Below are 21,398 nucleotides of genomic sequence, written 5' to 3'. Positions count from 1 at the left end.
ACTAACTACCATAATTATTTATGATTTTGGGTGATAAAATGTCACCTCAGTAACTTATTCAACTTTGAAATTTTGCAAAGCAGTCCTACTGCACTTAACATGCATTCAGCCATTTGGAAATTTCCTGCAAAGGTTTATGGGAAAACTTCTCATGCCCCATAGGATGCTATGTTCCAATCCCTGGTCATCAGGTTTATCTTATCCTATCAGCAAAACCATAAGGATTACATCGGGTCACTCTTTAGTTCAGGACCAATTTAGACAACTCTTTTTCAGACCTAAATTTTAAACTTAATCTGGAGAAGGCCTTTCCATGAAACCAGCATGGCAGCATTACTATAACTGTTAGTAAATTGACAGACTGTTACTCACCTTATAATTGCATACAGTCTCTGTACAAAGGATTTAATCTCAGCTACAGCATAAGTTAGTAATCTTCTATTAGCACCAATACCAACGTATGTAGCACGGTAGACATCAACAAGACTGTCAACTAACTGACCCAGTGGGTGTAAGGGTACATCAAATGCCTAGAAGTAAGGAAAGATACAACATCATAGTTCCTACAAAACCAGTATAAGTTACTACTTTTTAATTAGGTGTGAGAGTTTTGCAGGGAAGGAGATAAGATTTTAATTTGTGTACTCTCTTTTCATCACTTGCTAACTTAGCACCAACAATGATAAATTTTTCATTCCAATGTCAATTCTACCAATTTGTCTACACTGACAATAGAGGGCAGTATATTTTTTTTCAGTTTCACATTCTTTCATAGTGCCATATTTGTTTATATTGCACATTCAACATGTCTACATTTTCTGCTCTATAAACTGATGACGACATTATTATCAAGGATGTGTTACCATGGTTACTTACTTTCTCAAGGTAATTTTGAATTGCCAAGTAGTCTTCATCTGTTATCATCTCAGCATTGTAGATTGGTATTCTCTCTAATCCATCCAAGTTACTACGTCTGTCTTTTCTTTGACTGCCATCACTGAGAGAGAGAGAGAGAGAGAGAGAGAGAGAGAGAGAGAGAGATAGAGAGAAAGAAAGTGACAGAGGGAGAGAAAATCAATAAACAACATCATTCACAAGTTTATGCCAAGTTTACCTTCGTCACTTTAATAAATCTGAGGATTTTTGTCTATCATTGAAAAACAAGGGTGATGACTGATAACTTATATCTTACAATTTACCAGTGATGCAATGAATGACTAAAAGTTATTCTCTGAAAACAAGCAACAAGATATGTTGACACCAAATCAACTATTATCACGACCTGCAAGAAATACTGTATCCAGTAGTTTACGTCACACCTGCTGACATGCTTGCTATAGAGTGCGCTACATACTGTATATAAGTTTGCAAACCTGTAATAACATGTCACAAATATATCTGGGAGTTTGAATCATACCTTCAGGGCCCAGATGAAATCAGCAAATTATTGCCCCCCCCCCCCCCCCCCCCCATTTTTAGATAAACTTTACTCCTACTATACCTGTTGATCTGTGTACGTTTACCAGCACTCAATGCTACAGCCACTGCCTCCCATGCCTTGTGTTGATGTGGGATAATATTACCATGGCAACCTAGGATAGTCTTACAGTGGTTGAAGATCGCTGTCCATTTATGATCTGCCAAGACCACATATTGACCACTGCAACTATAGGGATGGGAAAGTTTATGTCAATTAAACATACCTTAAAGTTCTTTTAGATTGAAATTCATATCGAGCTTGTACCTACCCCCATGAAGTGTGTATTCTCTGTAGTTGGACTGATATTCATTTATTCATCAAACTCATACCTTAAACCCTACCATAATGGTCATAACATATAAGTTTTATTTTTTTCAGTATGGAGTCATGATGTTTGACTGTCTAGCAAATAACTTGCACATTCCTGGTTTGATCCTCACCAGTCATTTTTAACTATTTTTCTTTGACTAAAATCCTTGCACAAAATTTCAGCCATCATTGTGTCCCCTAGTCAACACATGTACAGCTGTATAAAAGGGTACCTGATAGGACAGAAAATGCAATGTAAAGGATTAAATTCTGTTGTTGTTGTTTTTTGTTGTTGTTTTTTTTAAATTTTAAACCACTTAAATATAGTTTCTTTATTTATAATGAAAGAGTGGATATTGTTGCATCATACACTTATTTAGGTATTTCATTAACCCCTTCAGGAAATTTCAAAAATACTAGAGTGGCTTTGAAGAATAAAGCTTTGAGAGCTCTGTTTACTTAGTGGCCGCATGAATTGTAAGCTCTGTGGGGAGTTATTGGAAGCTCTAATGGTTGTGCCACTATAGGTCTGTGCTGAAAGTAATAATCATACAGTGCTTTGAGATTTTGTGAACAAATGTTTTAAGTTTACACAAATGTAAACAATTATCATCATTATCAATTTCTAGTAAATTTAAATAATTGAGTACGTTTATTTCAAAACAATTTCTGGGAAATATTATCATCATAATAAACTTTCACAATATGAAAATTAATAATTATAATATCAAATAACTTACGTGAATGTAGTAGGTCCTTCTATTGGTGCCTTACTAAAAGTACCATTCACTTTGACACCATCACCCCATATCCCATTAAATGTACCATCAATATAATCTCCATTGGGTAGTCTTAGCACACCCTTTCCATTCAGGGTTGGTCCAGTGGCTAGTTCTCCTTCATAACTTGTTCCGTCCTCCGTGATCAACAACCCTACACCCTAAAAGACAACATTTAACAGTGAAACTATCGGTGTGCTCTCTCATAGCAGACAAAACTTTTAATAATTCTATTGTGGGTCTCAATGATAAAAAAAAATGGGTTATCTTGTGCATTGGCACTTGATAGATAGGGACATCAAAATTTTGTGTGTCACAAGAAACTGATGTGCATCAGTGGCACATCAAATTGGCTTAGTGGGCAAACTCGAAATTATACATTCACTGGATATGGTAAAAAATAATCATGGCAAATAAGACTGTAAAACAGCAGACCAAGTTTAGAATAAATACATATTAAGTTTTGTATTCAACTTAAGGAGTTTAAGTTAGAAGACTCCCTAGCACAAACCTAATTTGTATCAAGATGGCAAGAGTGTAGAACAGTAAACCAAGTGTACAATAGATACACATTTGCACTCAAGTTACGGAGTCAGAGTTAGGGATATGAATGTGATTAGACTCCCTAGCTTACTTCTGATTTTACAATTCCACTTACTGTTAGTTTGTTATGACTGAATGTTCCCTCATAATAGACACCATCTAATGTCACTACTAATCCGTTACCATGACGATAATCATCCTGCCACATTCCCATGTATTTTTCACCTCTATTGATGTCATCAACGACACCGTATCCATAGTGTTTATCATTGGTCCATTCACCGATATACACACTAGGTGAGGCCGATGTAAGACTTCCACTCCGTAACATACCCTGTCCATGGCGCTGGTTTTCTTTGAAGTAACCCTCATATATGTTCCCATTGTGATACCTACAGCAAATAATTAGATATTATTCCATCATTTTTTCTTCATTCTGCTGAGAAAATTACAAGTGACATAGGGGGTCTGCTAACTATGAGTCAAAGTTGAGTAGTGTCAAAACCCTAGTATTTTCCACCGATGTGAAGAAAAATATTGATGTATAGAACAAGTACTTCAGATCTATGCAAGAAATAATTGTGCAAATAATATCAATATTGAACATTTTGTCTCATCAAGCGCCAACAGAACCAATAAAATAGATTTGTGTTTTCATGATGCAGTATAATCAGACAACAAATCCCATATATTTTGATTGCAGATGTACAACTTGGCTTGTACATGGTATATAATTATAGAAACTTAATCTTTGTTTACCTGAGGATACCAGCTCCATGCATTTTGCCTTCTAACCACTGTCCATCATACATAAAGTCAGCTTTGCCTTGTTCAGGAGAAGGAATGGTGTAAATACCATTTCTAGTCAAGAGAAATAGAAAACTTTCTGTAGCACAACTAATGTTCCTGTAATTATATGCATAAATGTATATCTATTTCCTTTCTTTCAAGAAGTAATTAAGTAAGTTTGAAGTTGCTGCTATGGACAATTTTAATTGTTATTTGGGATTTCAGAAATTGTAGATTACTGGTGATAAATCCACCTGTTTGAATTATGAACACATCAATAATTGCAAACTTTTCAGTTTCCTGTTTCGACTTACCCTTGTTGAAGTCCATGTACAAATTTTCCAGTGTATTTAGATCCATCTGGCCATAGCATTGTCCCTCTGGTGGTGAAAAAGAGAAAGGAGTTTGTAGTCAGGACATTTGAACCACGCTTGTCTGTCACATGACCATCATTTTGCGACCAAATTATATGAAAAAATCTACATTTCTTAAGGCTTTTTCTGAGATTCAATTGAATCAAAGAAAATTCCTCAAGATTGAGCTTAAGAAACTTCAATGTACACATAATATTTATGAGTGTCAGTACTATTTCAGAAAAATTTTAATATTCATAAAACAAATGCCAAAATGTGCATGAAGGATGATACAAGCATACTGTGGTGGAGTCCTCACAAAAATACAAAAAAAAAAATTCTTTGTATGAAATAACTTTATGGACACAATTCACACTTACTTTCCATGTGGTTTCCCTGACAACCACATGCCTTCATATGTAGCATCCTTATACTTAGGAACATTTTGGAATTTATGACTTCCATATCTGGCCAGTGGGGGCACTACACCAGTTCTCTGTTGGCTTGGTGGAGGGACAACTATGATTGGTGCAGTGGGGTCTCTCTTCTCCTTCTGTCTCTTCTGATTGGTCAGGACATTGTCAATGGCTTGATTTATTGCCCAGATCCATTCTTTTTTCACAGCTGATGATGGAGTACTGACTAGTAGTTGAGACTCTGGTAAGTTCAGCTGAATGGCATTTCTGAAAGGAAAATCAGAGCACAAAATATTTTAATGCTGGAGAGAGTACATCTCTTGACAAGCATGTATGCATAGCATATATACTTCACCTTGGAAATTTGAGTAAAGACTTATTTTTGCTTATTTCGCTGGGAAAAAAAGCAAAATAAGTAGTGAATAGCCTTCTTGTACATAAACACAATCTTCCAGTCTGGTAATTAGTAAAAATTAGTCTTTGAGAACCAGCTAAAGACAATAAAATCGTAAAATTTTCTAGTGGCGTAAATACCTAGGTTTACAATACATTACAACTTACACCAGGCAAAAGTACAGTCCAACAATTTTAATATACCAGTTAAAAAGTTACTGTCCCTGGTGTTCCAAATAACACCAGTGACAAGCAAGTACATTTTTCAAGCAAGACAAAAATAATGATAATATAATCTTCATTACTCCAAATAAATTTGGAAATTTTTATAAAGGAAAATTCTCTGTTTTTCACAAACAAAACTCAATTACTACATTTTACAGACACAGTGCAATTTAAATATAAATTTACAGTCCATCGGAACTGCCTGGTATAGGGACCATACAACTGCCTGGTATAAGTTTATTGATTTCTCGTATCCAATGTGTAGTATGTGTCTTCTAAGTTATTGCCCAATCTATGCATATTATGAATTCAAAGCCATGATCAGTTCTGCTAAGATTGCAATATAACGTGGTATGGCTTTAGCCAAGCTGTTGTAATTTTGAAATTCCAACTCATAATCATAGCGTCAACACCATCCATTTATATTAAAAGACCAGCTTGGGTTAGGATTGTTTAACAGAGCTAAAAGTTGGTCCAGAACAAAAGAATAATCCTATGTAATCCTATGGCACTACTGATAAGATAACACTAATGCAAGAACCTGGGACTGAAACTTTGGTCTTTATTTAGAAAGCTGTAGAGTAGAAATATGTTATTATTATGAATGGACTCATTTTTGAACTATCAAAGTTTTCAATTCTGTTTCTGATTCCAGTTACCCTTGAACTTGAAGTAATTTATTGTGTACCAAAATTTATAAACAAACTGATGGCAATCAACAAATATTGCCTAATAATACAATAATTTCTTTATGTGGGTTTTTATTTCAAAATTTGTGTATCTGTTCTCTGAGTTAAGTCAGCTGTAACTAAAATAGCACTGGTGTTACTGGTATAGGGGACGCTTTCTTAAATGCTTCAAGATAAAGGCAATGTACAGTTATGTTGGGGTGTATATGGAAATAATGCAATGTCTTCTAATCTAAGGTTGATGAAGGTAGAAACAGAATTAAAACAATTTGATGATTCAAGATGGAAGGGAATTAGGAATATGTTTATTGTGAAATATTAGATGACTTTCAAAGCAGTGAGTTGTTACAGGAAGTAGTGAATTATTACAATTACTGTGTCCTTAGTATATGATTCAAGGTCATTTGTCTGCCATGGTACAGAATTAATTTTTCTTTTTGGCATCTTCAGAAGTTAGTAATCTTAATCACTATTTTGGTATTGGCACTGACTTTTCATTGACTTCTTACAGACCCAAGTAAAAATTAGCGACATCTGGTGAGTGTGCATTTTCACGTGCTGCACCTCATCTATGGAGTACACAGCCATTAGAAATTGGACAAAACCAACGCCTTCAAAAAGATATATCTATTCTCCAGAGCATTCTGACTGTACAGCGCCTCTGAACTCTACACCATAGATACCCATATTTTTGTCAATCGATTGATCGATCGATTGATCAATCAGTCAGTCAGTCAGTCAGTCAGTCAGTCAGTCAGTCAGTCAGTCAGTCAGTCAGTCAGTCAGTCAGTCAGTCAATCAATCAATCAATCAATCAATCAATCAATCAATCAGAGAATTTATAAAACTCCAGTTTCCACATTCATGTAAGTTAACGGTTGATATTTGTGGGATATTGGACAGCCAAGAATTCAGCTTCTATGTTAGCCTATGAAGGAAAACTTGTTAGTATCATATTGCTGTAATGAAACAGGTGATATTACAAGCTGCTAACTCTCTACGGTGATAGAGATGATATTTTGAAAACAGACCACGATTGTTGTTTTTTCTTACGTTTCCTTTTTAGTAGGTGGTGTTTCTTTGCCATCAACAACAGTGCTGTGAATGAAGACATGTATGTATTACTGTCAATATCATGCAATGAAAAAATGAACATGCAAAGTATATCATAGTCTAGGTCCTGACAGGGAACGTATTCCGTACTACAATGTACTCCATTACTCTACTCCCAGTTTACTCAAGGTCCCCAAAAAAGGTGTCAAGTGTGTTTGAACATCATGGTGAGCGAAGAACGAAAGGCGCATGTCAGTAGTAATCCATCACAAATTGACAGGCTGTCGTCATCACTCATTAATATTCATTTGATACAGCTGTTTTGACCATGTTTTGACTATCACAGGAATTTAGCATGTGATAATGATATGCAAATGTCTAACTCTTCCAGTTTGTTTAAACTAAGATCACGTGGGGACACGAGGACATCATCATGTTTATATGAACCCTGTGGGAGGGTGCACAGAATTATGTGCAATCATTGGGGACCTTGACTAGACTGGGAGTAGAATAATGGAGTACATTGTAGTACAGAATACTTTCCCTGTCAGGACCTAGACTGGGTATATTAATACCCCAGTAGCTATAACAGGAAACACTTTTTTTCAGAACTTCTGTAGTTATTTTAAACTTGTTTTAATATCTTGTTCTGATTACTGACATATATATTAATTACAATTAATGAGACTCTATCCAGATCCAAAACAATTAATATTTGTTGAAACGATCAGGACCACTTATTTGTTAGTTTACACATGGGCATCAAGCTAGTGTACTAAGTACATCAACAAAACTACACAGGGAACTTTTCACACTCCTGTAACACTAACAGTCACATACCTAGGACTGGCTTGTGCACATAGCTGTACCAGCAGTATGGAGCCACATCAACAACTATTGGGGTATTTAGCTAATTAGAAATTACAATGATTTAAACTTCCCATTTTTAGAAAGTTTGCATGTTTTTCACCGAATAAAAAGTTAAGCTACTGGAGTTTTTTCATAAATAAAATTATGACAAATAATCACATGCATGATAATTGATAAAATATGTCCTACTTACACCAGTGTTGGATACTCTGTACTCTACCTGGAATAAATCTGAGCTAATTTGTTACATGTAATATTTCAAGAAAACAATAACACACTTACTGTGCTTGCTCCGAGTCTGGTACAGCTTCTGCCCATACTGTGGCCAATGGGTACACTTGATGTGATGCAAATGACTGAAAATTACAAAAAAATACATGAAATAAAAACTTGTCATCTACTGTGATATTTATGTTTTATGTTGTCTATTCATAAACCTTAACCCATGTTATTATTTTCATCTTTGATATGCATATGTTGGCAATTTTGTAGAACAGTCGACCAAACTATCTAAAAGATGCATATTTGTTTAAAGCTAGGGAGTTCAGGTTATGGTTAAGTTGAGGGATTGGCATAGGGTATGACTCCTTAACTTACACCAAATTTGTATCTTTGTCTATGAGTGGTGACTGTTCTATATCTGCTTCACTATTCATTACTTTGCAAATGCAAGCCATGCAAACAAAACAAGCACATAGTTTTTACAAATGTGTTTACCTCCTTTTCCAAAAGACCCACAATCCATTTTGGAGATTTGGCTTTTCGTTGTCTTACTTACAACGTCAACTCCATCAGTCACTTTTTGACTAGGCCTACCACTCTCTACACTGAAAGCATGATAACCCTAGCTGGTAAGCAACTCTGCGAGACTAAATTGTGGGTTGTTCTTTTTTCATATTGCGTCCATCAATATTGCTGAATCTTCCTTCATAAAAGATTATTTCAAACCATCTCAATGGCTTATTGGTCTTTTGGAAAAGTTGAAACACATCATGCACATAACCTTTGACCTGTACTTTTGGACAGGAATGTTAACAGACAATGTAACCATGACGATTGATGTTTTTCCCCCAGTATGTTAGTTGGTGAAGATGATACTATGGATTTCTTAGTCCGAATAATTCATCACAAAAATTAAGAAAACTATTTAGAAATACGTGGTAAATAATTTCCAATATTTGAAATTATTTGCTATATTTTTATGTGATATAGCAGGAAAGTATATACAAAAACATACATAATAAACCGAAAAATTTAAACTAAAAATTTTGTTTTCAAATTTTTTATTAAATCAATATTTTAATCAAAAACATATGGCAGAGCCAGGCATTGGATGAAATAAACAAAATTAATTTTACCTATGTTGAGAAAAGTTGAAAATTAAAATTTTTGATAAGTAAACTATCATAAATGTAAGCAAAATTTTATTTATTTTTTTATCATTGCATCCGATATGTACACATGTACATGCAAATTTCTCATGAAATATACATTGAAATTGACATACTTCTCTGTACTATTGAATAAGTGTTCATTTTACAAGGGAGAAAAAAATGATGTGCTGTAAAAACTGTGATTCTTATATGAAATGCCACCCTATGTCACATGACATGATACTGTCACATGACATGACACCCTATGTCACATGACACCCACTCAAAGTCAGTAATACGTTTTTGATGAATCTTTTAGATTTGTTCACACTCTACTCACATCCTTTAGTGTTAAGTCTTTCTGCTTGAACATACTGGGTATATCTGCTTTCAAAAGATTTGTGGCTTTGTACTAGAGAAACGAAATAAAGAATTCTGTGTCCAAAAGTACAATTTATCTTAATTATGCGTTAGAGCGCCACCAGTGTCAGGAAGGCAATTGCAAAACTATGTCTCTATACCAGACATAATCACTAACACTGTTACACCATAGAAGGTGGTTCCCTCCACTGTCTATGGTTACAGTTACCATTCTGATGACCAAATACAAAAAACAATATCTAAAACAGAGTATTAACTGGCTGTCAAAATGGTACAATTTCTACAACTTATATTACGGTGTTTGAGAAAGCTATGATTTGACATGTGTACATAGGGTTGGGTGATTTTACTATTCAGATTCATGCTGTCCTGTGGAACTCGGGATTTTTACATGCATTCCTGGCAATAATGACACTTTGCACTTTTCGCAGCGATCCTAAAAACTTCAATTTTGCAAGTTACATAAAACCAATGCTGACAGGGCACCATAACATTAATTATAAAAGTACATGTTCACATAAGCTGGTGATATGTGGGAAAGCACTGAAATGCATGACTGCTGTTGATTAAGTTTTATTTCAGCTGCTACACATTGTGAGCTTGTTGGCAGCATACACTTAGACTACAGAACACCAACTATTACAATATCTACACATGCATGCAGTACATGTCTGCTGTCAAAACTAAACATTCGCATATTTATGGATGAAAATTTTTTCAATTTTTTTACTGGATTGTTTGGCCTCATGTGAGTTATATTGTGTCAAGTTACCTCACTGCTAATACTGGAGATAGAGTTGTCCTGGAAACAAGTATTAAAGTGCAATTTGATTGGTTAGTTAATGACACATGGATGTCATGTGATTAACCATGAATATCACATGATAAGACTTGACCAATCACATGCCGGAATAGTCAGAAAGTGTCAAATTATGAACACAGTGCAAAGTACACCATTTTGAATCACGAGAAGTTTCTTCAAACTCCAATTTGAAGGAGAATGACGGAAGCGAGAAAATCCAAAAGTTGATGTACAGAACATCGAAAACAAGACAGACAGCTTCTTGTACCCATAAAAGCACCATGGATTAGGATGGAACAGAGGCAGTAATGGTGACATGAACGGACAGCATGCACATGATGAAATATGGGAAATACCTGGTCTTTTGATCCTGGCCTAGCTATCCCACTCTTGCTGTCATGCTTAGAAGAAAGGTCAAGAAGTCATAGTTGAAAGGTCAGTCAAAGGTCAGAAAATGATTAATCGAAGATCCACATGGAATGAATACAGATTTTGAGGTGAGAATGATGCAGCGAGGATTACAAATGGATTATTTTAGACAATCTTTACCAAGAACAAAGTTAATATTATGACATACTTTAATAATTAGTTAGTGTCTGTACGGCTCTCATCACTGTAGCACATCAATTATTTTCACAAACTTCATTCTTGTGTTCCTTTCTCAACACTTTGTCACACAATGTGACCTCTCTCTTAATAAAAACACACATCTTTTCTGTTTTTACCTAAATATAATTTCAGTTGTTTGAAAAATTCATGAAAATGTAGAAAGTTTTTAACAACAAATTTTGGCAGGAAAATGTATTGATGAAAAGTGTTATTAAAATTTCAAATGCAAGAATGGGATGCTAAGCAGCAGATCACACATACAAATAGTACTCTTCATTACCCAGCCTCCTTTGCAACAATATAGCATCCTCAAGGAGTATTGCAATGTTGCAAAGGAGGATGGGTAATTCATATTTACATCATCGGTGTACAAGGTATTAGGTTACACCATTGAAGACTTTCAATATCCACTATAAACATATCCAAAAATGTTTTGAGAATTTCTGAATTTCTCTTCCAGAATGGACTCTTGGAATAATTTCATTGAAGTACACATATCAAAGGAGATATTAGTATCGAATTAAACTGTTGTTCCAAACACAAACTTGAAAATGGTACCAGAGATTTTCAACTGCACACTTCAGTCTTTGTCAACAGATTTCATTCCACAGACAGGGACTGATTTCTTTCTTGACAAAGACTGAAGTGTGAAGTCAAAAATTTTTGGTACAATTTTCAAGTTTGTGTTCGGAACAAAAGTTTAATTCGATACTATAGTTTACCAACACAGATGAATTTTCATTTGATCGAGAAATATTAATTTGACCTTTCTGATAAATAGCACCCTCTAGTGGCAAGATGCGGCAAACTGTCCAACCCAGCACTGCAGGAAATACTTCATAACATGCTTTACTACAATAAAGGGGGCTAATAATTCCAATGACTAAGGGTTTGTTAAAGCAATGCTAGCATGGATATATATAAGTGCACTATTTAAAATAAAAGGTTATAAATTATGGTAATCTGTAAATTGTGACTTTCATTGTGTGTGTGTGTGTGTGTGTGTGTGTGTGTGTGTGTGTGTGTGTATTGTGTATATGCGTGTATGTATGCGTGTTTGTGTGTATGTATGTATGTGTGTGTTGTGTATGTATGTGTGTGTATGGATATGTGTACATATGTATGCACATGTGTGTGTACATGTATGTGAGTGCATGTGTGTGTGTGTGTGTGTGTGTGTGTGTGTGTGTGTGTGTGTGTGTGTGTGTGTGAAAATAGTTGATGGTACATGAGTTCTACTTAGAGAGGGATCAACATTTGCATCACAATAATTCTATGCAATGAAAATAACAGTATGGACTTTGAATTTAAATTATTGATAATGGACAATACACTATTGAACAGTGGAATTTTACAGTCAAAAAGTACATAACGAAACAAACATAATTAAGCGTAAACAAAATGATAGATGATATTAAGGATAAATGACAGTGAATGAAATATCATTAGACAGATTATTCTACCTTCATTTGAAATGAACTCTGTATTCATATGGGGATATCAGACTGACAGAGATACATGCTATATCTGGTGAAATAATCAAATACATATCTATGCATGGACAAACGATGAAGAGGTGAAATTATCGAGAACATATACCTGTGCATGGACAAAGAAATTACATACCTGTGCATGGACAAAGACTTCATCAAAGAGTACAAACCAATGACTAGAGAATCTGGAAGCACTAGATAATGTCAGTTGTTGTGATTTACTGTCTTTTACAATTCGTCTACCTGGTTTCTTCAGAGCTTCCTAGAACAACACAGAGTCATAACCATTGAAAGTGAGTGAGAATCCAATATACATGTACATGTACAAGGTACTTCACGTGATACATAATATCTTTTTTCAAATACTCTGAAGGCAAAGCCCATTGAATCTGCATCTTATTTGATTTTAAACTTTTTCATTTTCTGTTGTTGAATGTCTGTGTTTACTACTTTACGTTGATTATCTTGAATACATTTTTTTCAGACTTATAAATATACAAACAAGTCAAACATGTTCTGTAGTTGGCATTGGCCATATTAGAATAGTCCATAAACTGACTAGCTTGTAACATCCATAGAACTTTTTTTTAAATCTTGGATTTTCTGAGGGGGCTTAATCTCAAATTTTATTACAATGATTGTAATAGCCAACAAATTCAACTTCACAAAACATTTGAATTTTAAAAAAAAATTCTTATTTTTTTTAATTTTATTTTTTGATACTTACTGCTAGCTTTGGTGGACAACTTTCCCAGAATGCCTTAGTGTTCTCGGCTTCTGTTAGTTTGGTATTCGTGACATTTTTCAGTGTTTCCCATGTTGAGCCAACCTCTCTCAGCTGACTGTGTTCAACAGTATTCTGAAGAAACACAAAGAGAAATCAAAAGACTTCATCCAACTTTTCCTTTCCAGCCATTTACTTGTAATCAACTGTACCCACACATCATTATAGCAGAGACTACTGGACTTTGTGAATTAAAAAGATCCTTAGAGTGACAAAACTTAATAATGTTGTTCTCAAAAGCCACGCCATCCCCCACCCAGATAAAGCCACCCCTCCCCAACCCAGATAATGTGAAGCACTTTATAAGGTTCACTCTGAATGATTAGATGTGAAGCAGTTTACAAGGTTCATTCTGATTGGTTAGATGATGTGAAGCACCGTGTAAGGTTCATTCTGATTGGTTATATAATGTAAAGCACTTTATAAGGTTCATTCTGATTGGTCAGATAATATGAATCACTTTATAAGGTGCATTCTGATTGGTTAGAAAACAAAGGAATCTGTTGGCTGTATTGTTAATGAGAGATACAGTATATGTATGTCTTTCAATCAGTGACAACCTTGTAATAGCTTCACATCGCCCTGTCCCCCCACCCATCATTCCATCCTCTAATCTTTGTCAGAATCCCCCCTCCCCCCCACCCAAACCCCCAATTTTATATGAAAGAATCCAGCTATATACTTACAGGTGTGAAATGCTGCATAATTTTACCAATCAATCTGCTATAGTCTTTGACACGTCTGATTGGAGTCAACATCAGATAATGAAAGGCAGCAGCACTGTTTGGTTGTTTCTCTTCTTCACTCACCAGTTCATTTAGAGTTGTTTCTTGTTTAGCCAAGAATTCACTGAAAACAGAAGGTTGCAAAATCAGTGACTGGGTGTGTCAGGGTGTGTGTGATAATTGGTAGTAATTCACTGAACATGAAGTATAACACTTCACTGTGTGTAGTCTTATGTTTGGGTATAGATTCATTGAAAAGACTGAGTTATAAATCAAATCAAATCTGTGGTAATGAGTACCGGTATGGGAGTCATGATGGTCGAATTGTTTGAGTGTGCCAATTTATGCCTTGTTGATTCAATCAGAGTTGCTACAATTTGCTTCTGACTGGCTAAAATACATTGACAAGATTTGAACCACACTGTGCCCCAGTCATGCCAGATTTATCAATGAGGACCTGGTAGGATAGAGAGTGTTATCTGAAGGATTTAAAGCAGTGTGCTTGGATGCATGGATTGTATGATTCACATGGGTTGATCAAGGCTAATGGCTGCACCATTATAGGTTAGTACCATGTATAGTCATTGTGCACTGCTATGAGCACCATAATTTTAATTGTGGGTAAGGACTATCATATAAAAATGGTAATTATTTACAATGTTCATCGTGAAGATAAAAGTGACAAGTGTTATTTCTTGTGTCGCAAGGAATCAACTAAGAAATAGGGTTTGGTAAAAAGTCCTTTTGTCTATGTTAAACTTTATTATCAACTTTTACTGCCAGTTTTTACTAGTTTCACACACAATACTACTCAACCCTGAAGAAGACCTCCTGTGTGAGGTGAAGAAGACCTCCTGTGTGAGGTTGAAACGTTGGTAATAAAACTTAATGCAGACAAATGGACTTGTCATTTCTTTAACCAAACTCAATTTTACATTTTCTCAAGTTCATGTCTCCTAGTTGAATCACCATTGTAGTTGGACCGAGTATAGCTTCTGCAACAAACTTGCACATACATAGACAACAATCTACCTTCTTTATACCCTTTTTCCATCAAAATGGAATACCCATAATGAACAACAACAAGGCCATACCAAATTTCAAGAACAATAGGGGTGTGATACTCACGTGAGATTTTTACCAATATGTTGAAAGACACCAATGGCAGTGAGATCAGTAAAGAAGTTACTATACTTCTCAAACACTTCAATGGTCTCACGGTAATTACGTAGAATACTGAGATCAAACACTTCTAGACTGGTTTGCACAACTGATGTTAGTTGTAGAGAGTTGCGTCCTACATGACTGACAATCGCTGTCAGGGAATCTGTGATGTCTTTCAGAGGAGGACCATACACAGTGGATTCAAGAGTCTTGAAAAACTCTGAAGTAGAAAACAAAGAGATAGAATTGTACCCTGTAGATAGAATTGTACCCATTTAGTTGTACTCAACTAAATGTTCACATAGTGATGTCTTTGCTAGTCAAGAGTTTTCCAAAGTTGTCAGGGACATTTTTGAAATCTAATTTTCAATTATTAAATATGTACCAGTGATTACTTGCACTGGTGTGCATGCATACTAGTGCTATATCATTACACACCACTATGCAAATGATATGCAAATAAGTATGCAATCATTCCACACACACAAAATCATGTGATCAGAGTGTATGATTTTCACATAATTTTGCTGTTATGGATAAACTTATATATGTAATAATAACACAACACCATATGACTTGCACATGCCACTGTGGGTAATCAGGAATATTTGCACTTGGGCTTGTGGTGTTTTCTGCAACACTTTCACTTGTTATGCTTGAAAGTATAACTGCAAAGACCACCGCACGCACTCATGCAAATACCCCGAGTACGTCACTCTTGCACTCACATGTCATTGGGTTCTGTCATTTAATCAGCATTAATTATTGCGATTGATATGACCACACTGATATCAAAGTAGTAACTTATCAGTATACAAGGTTAACAAGAATGTCAAGTTGATCGACACAAGGGCACACTTCTATCCTGATATTACCTATTTTGAACACTCCCAAAAATTACACTATGCAACCTCTCTATTCTCTAACATCTATCATGTGCCAAGGAAAACTGAATACTAGTATATACATCATACTAATAGCCCTTATCTCACCTGCTGATAGCAATGACTTCAACACCTGGTTTCGTAGTGTAGAAAGTTGTTGATAGAATGATCTCTCTGATGATGCAAACTCATGAAGTATGGCTACAAACCCAGTCTCATTCTTATCAATAATACATGCACACTGATCACCAGCTGCTGACAGACTTCTCACCCATCCAAGCTAAGATGAAAGCAGTCATATGATTGGTAAAATTAGTCACATTATGGAGTACCTCCCAATTGTGATTGGTTAAATTTGTCATGTGTGTGTGTGTGTGTGTGTGTGTGTGTGTGTGTGTGTGTGTGTGTGTGTGTGTGTGTGTGTGTGTGTCTGTGTGTGTGTGTGTGTGTGTGTGTGTGTGTGTGTGTGGAGGGGGGGTTGGGGTTGGTATATTATCACTTTCCTTCAATATGATTGGTTCAATTAATCATCAGTCAGAAGTTCAGGCCAATCACAATTGACATCTGAGCAATGAATATTAATAATTTATTATGTTCTACACTTATGAACATAATTTTTGAAATCTTTAAACAAATTCATATTGTATCCATGAATATGATGACAACAATTGTGTCACAAAATGATTTTGGTACTAGGTTGATCAAGTGAAACAATTTTTCAAAATCATTTCCAGATCTTTTGAATAAACTTAAGTTTTCATTTTGATACTTTTTCTCCAGTGTGCCTTTATGCTAGTAGCATTACATCAGCTTTGACATGTTAGTTTTTACCATTCTTTACAACATAAATTCTTGACTTTGTCTTTTCTATCAAATATTTCATGATATCTTACCTTTCTAATGAATCCAAGTCTCTCAGGTTGTTTAACTCTTGGTGTATATTTAATGGTAGGTCCCTTGGATATAGACTTTCTTTTACTGCTGTCTTTATCTGCTGACTGTGGTCGAAGGAACTGCTGAAGTTCTTGAAGTCTACATTATAAGTTATATCAGAGGTAAACTTTTAAAGTAAACTTTACTGTCTTACAACTTGTACAAGATTGATTTCAAGGCAAGCCAGAGGTATAAAAAGCCCCCTAACTTCATGGGGGTTATTGCCAACATGAATGCGTAGTGAACAATGTAACAATTCCTCTATGAAAATCCATGACAACAATGAGCACACAGTGATTTTGGTAATAAACCAATTTGGTATTGGTGGCCATGTGAATGTCTTGGGTTGACACAGAAAGTTTATATTTATACATGGTAAAAATAATTTTTGGACAAAACATGATCGAACTGGGGCTTGTTCATTACTCATACTGAAAAGCTGTTACTATTCACTACTCTAATGACAACCATAAGGGTGGCCAGCTCTGTATTATGGCCTCCTAGTGGTCAAACTGAATAATCTTTTGTTTTTCTGATGACTGGCCTATGGCATATTCTTACCCAGGTTGTCTGCCTATGTAGAACACATCAGGTTGAAATGATACACCATCTGCTAGTAACATTGTATGGTTTGTACCAGCTGCAATATCCCAGACTGGTACATTAGATGGCACCTGTCAACAGATAAGTAAACACCTCATTGTAATAATCATGGCACAGGTTGAAAAGTTTGTCTTGATGCCTTTGATCTCCAAGAAGAAGAGTAAAAATTTACAAATAGATAGAACTAAATTCACACTACATGCAGCTACTGTAGACTGGAACACTTTCCATCCATGCAGTGATAAATCCAGATATGTGATGTGACATAAACATTAACTGGTAACTGGTAACTGGTGAGAAAGACTTGCTAAAATCAATGTTAATTTTGATACAACATACTTCTAAAATTGACCTATAGATAGATGCATTCCAAATCTTCTTACCAAATTCTACTCCCAAGCTATCATATTTACCATTCTTATGAGCACTATAAAATGTAATTGTTCATATAAAAGTAAAAACAACAAACAAACCATGACATGTTGTTGCTTCTTGGTAAGGATGTATCTACAAGTATATATTAAAAAAAGACAAACATATATCAAAAGGTAGATATGATATCCAACTTACTTTGACTCTCTTGGGTGCTAATTGTCCTGAATGACCAAGCTGACCATCATTGTTAGATCCCCAGGAGTACACCTAAAATAATATGCAAATTTTAAGATACATATCATAAACACCAATGATATAGACACTGTGACTATAGTTTTAATTTATGCCTGTCTCTGTAAACCGAAGCCTCAATTACGAGAGTAGAAAGAAGAACTCACTACAAGGTTGATATCAAATTTTCCAGGTATTGCAAACTCTCTGTAAACAAATCTATATAGATGTACAAACCTGTCCACTGCTTGTTAGTGCTAGTGAATGAGATGATCCAGATGCTAACTTGATAACGTTCTTTGCACTTAGGGCTTTGATCACTGTTGGCACAATTCTGAAATAAAGGTAAAAAAAAAAACATAAGCAGAAAGTTTAACGTGCTACAAACTGATCAAGTTATTATGTCTTAATACAAGGTTTGAGTTAGTCTAGTTCCTGATGGCCGTATTCTGATTTTACACTACGTTATCTTCACATATTACGTCTAGTCAATGCTGTTACTCTCACACAGAATTCTGTGCTCCTCCTACAGCATTCATATAAACATGATGACGTCGCATCCCCACGTGATTTTAGTTTAAGCAGACTGGAGGGAGTTCTGTTGGACATTTGCATATCATATCAGTTCAGCTGTACCAATGAATATTAATGAGCGATGACAACAGCCTGTCAATTTGTGATGGATTACTACTGACATTTACACTTCGCCCAGCATAGGGTTGAACCAAATTTAATGCCTAACGACATTGACACTCGACAACAGTCAATTGTAGTAAACCCCAGACAAAACATTAGCAAATATTTGAGATTAGCTTCCAGGAAATATTTGACTCTGTGAGTAGAAATCTCCATTTGTAAGTATTAAATTTGCTGTAATTTTCATTAAAATCAGACCAAATGTGAATTTTTCTTATTTAATTATTTTCTTACCTGTCAAGTAAATCACCTTGTCCTAGTTGACCATGGCTTCCTTTGCCCCAACTCCATACTTCAGTTTGTTGAATAATATCATCAAGACTTGCTGTTGATTCATCAATCCATGCTTTGCGAGGTGTTGCAGCATTCATGGAATTAATCCCTGACGCTGCTGTCTGACTGCCTTCTTGATTAACCAGATCCTGTAGTGACTCGCTACTCTCAGAGTGGATAAACTTAGCTACAAATGATGTCGCTGTATCGGTACCCGTACTCAGAAAACTATTGAACCTAGTACGAAGCACCTGTGGTAGTTTCGCTACAATTCTCTCTTCACTTGGACCTTTTGTCTGCTTGTTGTCTTTACTTGGTGTTGCGACTGCTAACTGTTTTTTGATGAATTCTTTCGCTGCTCGGCTTGTTGGAAAGTTTTTCGTTGGCTCGTCTGGATAATTGTCCATTTCATCACCTCCCATTGCTTCCCCATCTACTGCGTCTGTGTCTTCAAGATTTTCAAGTTCCTTGGCAGTGTCTTCTAACGTGTACGTTCCTTGACTACCCTCTGACTTAGCGTCATCTTCAGTGATTATTTTCCCCGATACGTTGCTTTTCTTTAACGGAGATGCTTTAACAGTGGAGACCGAAAACACTGATGAACTAATTGACGCTGCGTCTAGACTGTCTATTGACATACCTGTGGAACGTAGACTTATTTCGTCAGGACAATTATGGTCGGCAATAACGACAATATCACTCTGATCAGATACGCTGTAAAGTTCTTGGTTACATTTAGGGCAGTAGGATACATCATCAGGCTTTGCAGGCGATCTTCCAGTTTTCGTTTTTTGCACGATAGCGAGACTATGCAAATTTCCACAGGATATAGAAAGAACTTTTTTACCTCTCATAGCATCTACTCTTTGTGGTGTTGGCACGGGATTATTTGCCGTTCCGAGTCCGATTTGTGGTCCTGTTCCCCAACCCCATACTTCACCATAATTACTCAACACTAATGTGTGATTTTCGCCACATGCGATTTGCGTCATGTAAGGATCATCACCGTCCGAATTAATAATTTCAATCTGACGTGGCCGTGCGATTTTATCTTCTTTATCAGTCCCACACTGAACCGCACTGTTGTCACCCCAACAGAAGACAATTCCATCACAACACACCACACCTGTGTGATTAGCCCCACAGGCAACATCAATAACATTCTCACTGGCTAAATCCCGAACAAGGACAGGTTTTCCAGTCACATCATCAAATTTCCCATTCCCAATTTGTCCAAATTCCCCCGATCCGTAACAGTAGACTTCATGGCGGTCCACAAGGAAAGCACAATGTTTACTACCTAATGAGATCTTATTAACGACTTTCTTCTGGAAAATATCAAAATTGACAGGACACGTTGTATTGATGAATCCTTTCCATAGGCAGGCCACTCCTTGTTGATGTTCCTTCTCTGAATCCAACCTTTCCCTGTCAGGAAAACAGTCAAATAAATTAGACACACCACACGCCATAAAATGACTAATGTCTACATTCATTCTTAGCTATCTGGATGTCAATGAAATGTCCTTGGAGATGATGTCTGAAGTGACTGTTATTAGCATATTGTATATTCTGTGTTGATACTGACTCAGCTACTGCCTGGACTAGCATATCAAATAGTATGCAAAATCCTTGATTAAAATTTATTGTTATATTATTCTATGCATACATTTCCTGTACCTTGCAGGTACTAAATAAGCATTCAGGTTTTACGTACATAGATAGTCATGAATGAAAGATCAGGATGCTATTAGCTCTAACACTGTTTTAGAATATATTATCTAGTAGCTTTTCCTTTTTATCTACACTCGAAATATTTTTCCTTTTTTTTAATTTCTATTTTGTCTATCTACCTGGTACTTTTTATATCTGCATTTTTTATGAGCTGTTCTACAGAAGCTGTTTGGAGAGAGAAATGTTTAAATTACTTTTCATTTTTAGTACAGAAAAAGTAACACTTATTTGACCCACCCCAAATAAACATATACTTTAATATCAATATATAATAATAATGATAAACTTGTAGTAACTGATTGGCAGATATCTGATGAAAATTACATCTCGTTAATTTAATATTTCTAGATGTCAAAATTAATCCTATTGTGAATGTAACAACATCTAATAAATATTTATTTAGACCCTTTACCATAACATAATAGCTTTGTATCTATAT

At 35.5% G+C, this 21,398-nt stretch overlaps 1 protein-coding gene across 6 annotated transcripts in view; it reads right to left on the bottom strand.

Moving 5' to 3' along the window:
* Nucleotides 1-21,398, bottom strand: part of LOC144451068 (alsin-like) — a 48,310-nt gene that overhangs the window by 8,363 nt on the left and 18,549 nt on the right. Inside the window, exons 2-22 of one of the 6 annotated variants that reach the window (XM_078141832.1) lie at nucleotides 19,187-20,653; nucleotides 18,494-18,590; nucleotides 18,221-18,292; nucleotides 17,609-17,721; nucleotides 17,008-17,146; nucleotides 16,223-16,394; nucleotides 15,195-15,450; nucleotides 14,028-14,190; nucleotides 13,285-13,416; nucleotides 12,664-12,819; nucleotides 10,812-10,856; nucleotides 8,182-8,255; nucleotides 7,030-7,074; nucleotides 4,634-4,936; nucleotides 4,215-4,280; nucleotides 3,871-3,972; nucleotides 3,227-3,503; nucleotides 2,530-2,729; nucleotides 1,502-1,666; nucleotides 877-997; nucleotides 373-530 (exon numbers count right to left, since the gene is read on the bottom strand). In XM_078141832.1, the coding sequence (XP_077997958.1) occupies nucleotides 373-530; nucleotides 877-997; nucleotides 1,502-1,666; nucleotides 2,530-2,729; nucleotides 3,227-3,503; nucleotides 3,871-3,972; nucleotides 4,215-4,280; nucleotides 4,634-4,936; nucleotides 7,030-7,074; nucleotides 8,182-8,255; nucleotides 10,812-10,856; nucleotides 12,664-12,819; nucleotides 13,285-13,416; nucleotides 14,028-14,190; nucleotides 15,195-15,450; nucleotides 16,223-16,394; nucleotides 17,008-17,146; nucleotides 17,609-17,721; nucleotides 18,221-18,292; nucleotides 18,494-18,590; nucleotides 19,187-20,653 (4,323 nt within the window). Of the gene's footprint in view, nucleotides 1-372; nucleotides 531-876; nucleotides 998-1,501; nucleotides 1,667-2,529; nucleotides 2,730-3,226; nucleotides 3,504-3,870; nucleotides 3,973-4,214; nucleotides 4,281-4,633; nucleotides 4,937-7,029; nucleotides 7,075-8,181; nucleotides 8,256-10,425; nucleotides 10,456-10,811; nucleotides 10,857-12,663; nucleotides 12,820-13,284; nucleotides 13,417-14,027; nucleotides 14,191-15,194; nucleotides 15,451-16,222; nucleotides 16,395-17,007; nucleotides 17,147-17,608; nucleotides 17,722-18,220; nucleotides 18,293-18,493; nucleotides 18,591-19,186; nucleotides 20,654-21,398 lie in introns of all 6 variants that reach the window. The other 5 variants (XM_078141833.1, XM_078141835.1, XM_078141837.1 and 2 more) reach the window with 5 other exon arrangements.

Source organism: Glandiceps talaboti, chromosome 20, assembly GCF_964340395.1.
Source record: "Glandiceps talaboti chromosome 20, keGlaTala1.1, whole genome shotgun sequence".
Taxonomy (NCBI): Eukaryota; Metazoa; Hemichordata; class Enteropneusta; family Spengelidae; genus Glandiceps; species Glandiceps talaboti.
The sequence above is the reverse complement of the archived record's forward strand: the minus strand, read 5'-3'. Positions and strand labels throughout refer to the sequence as shown.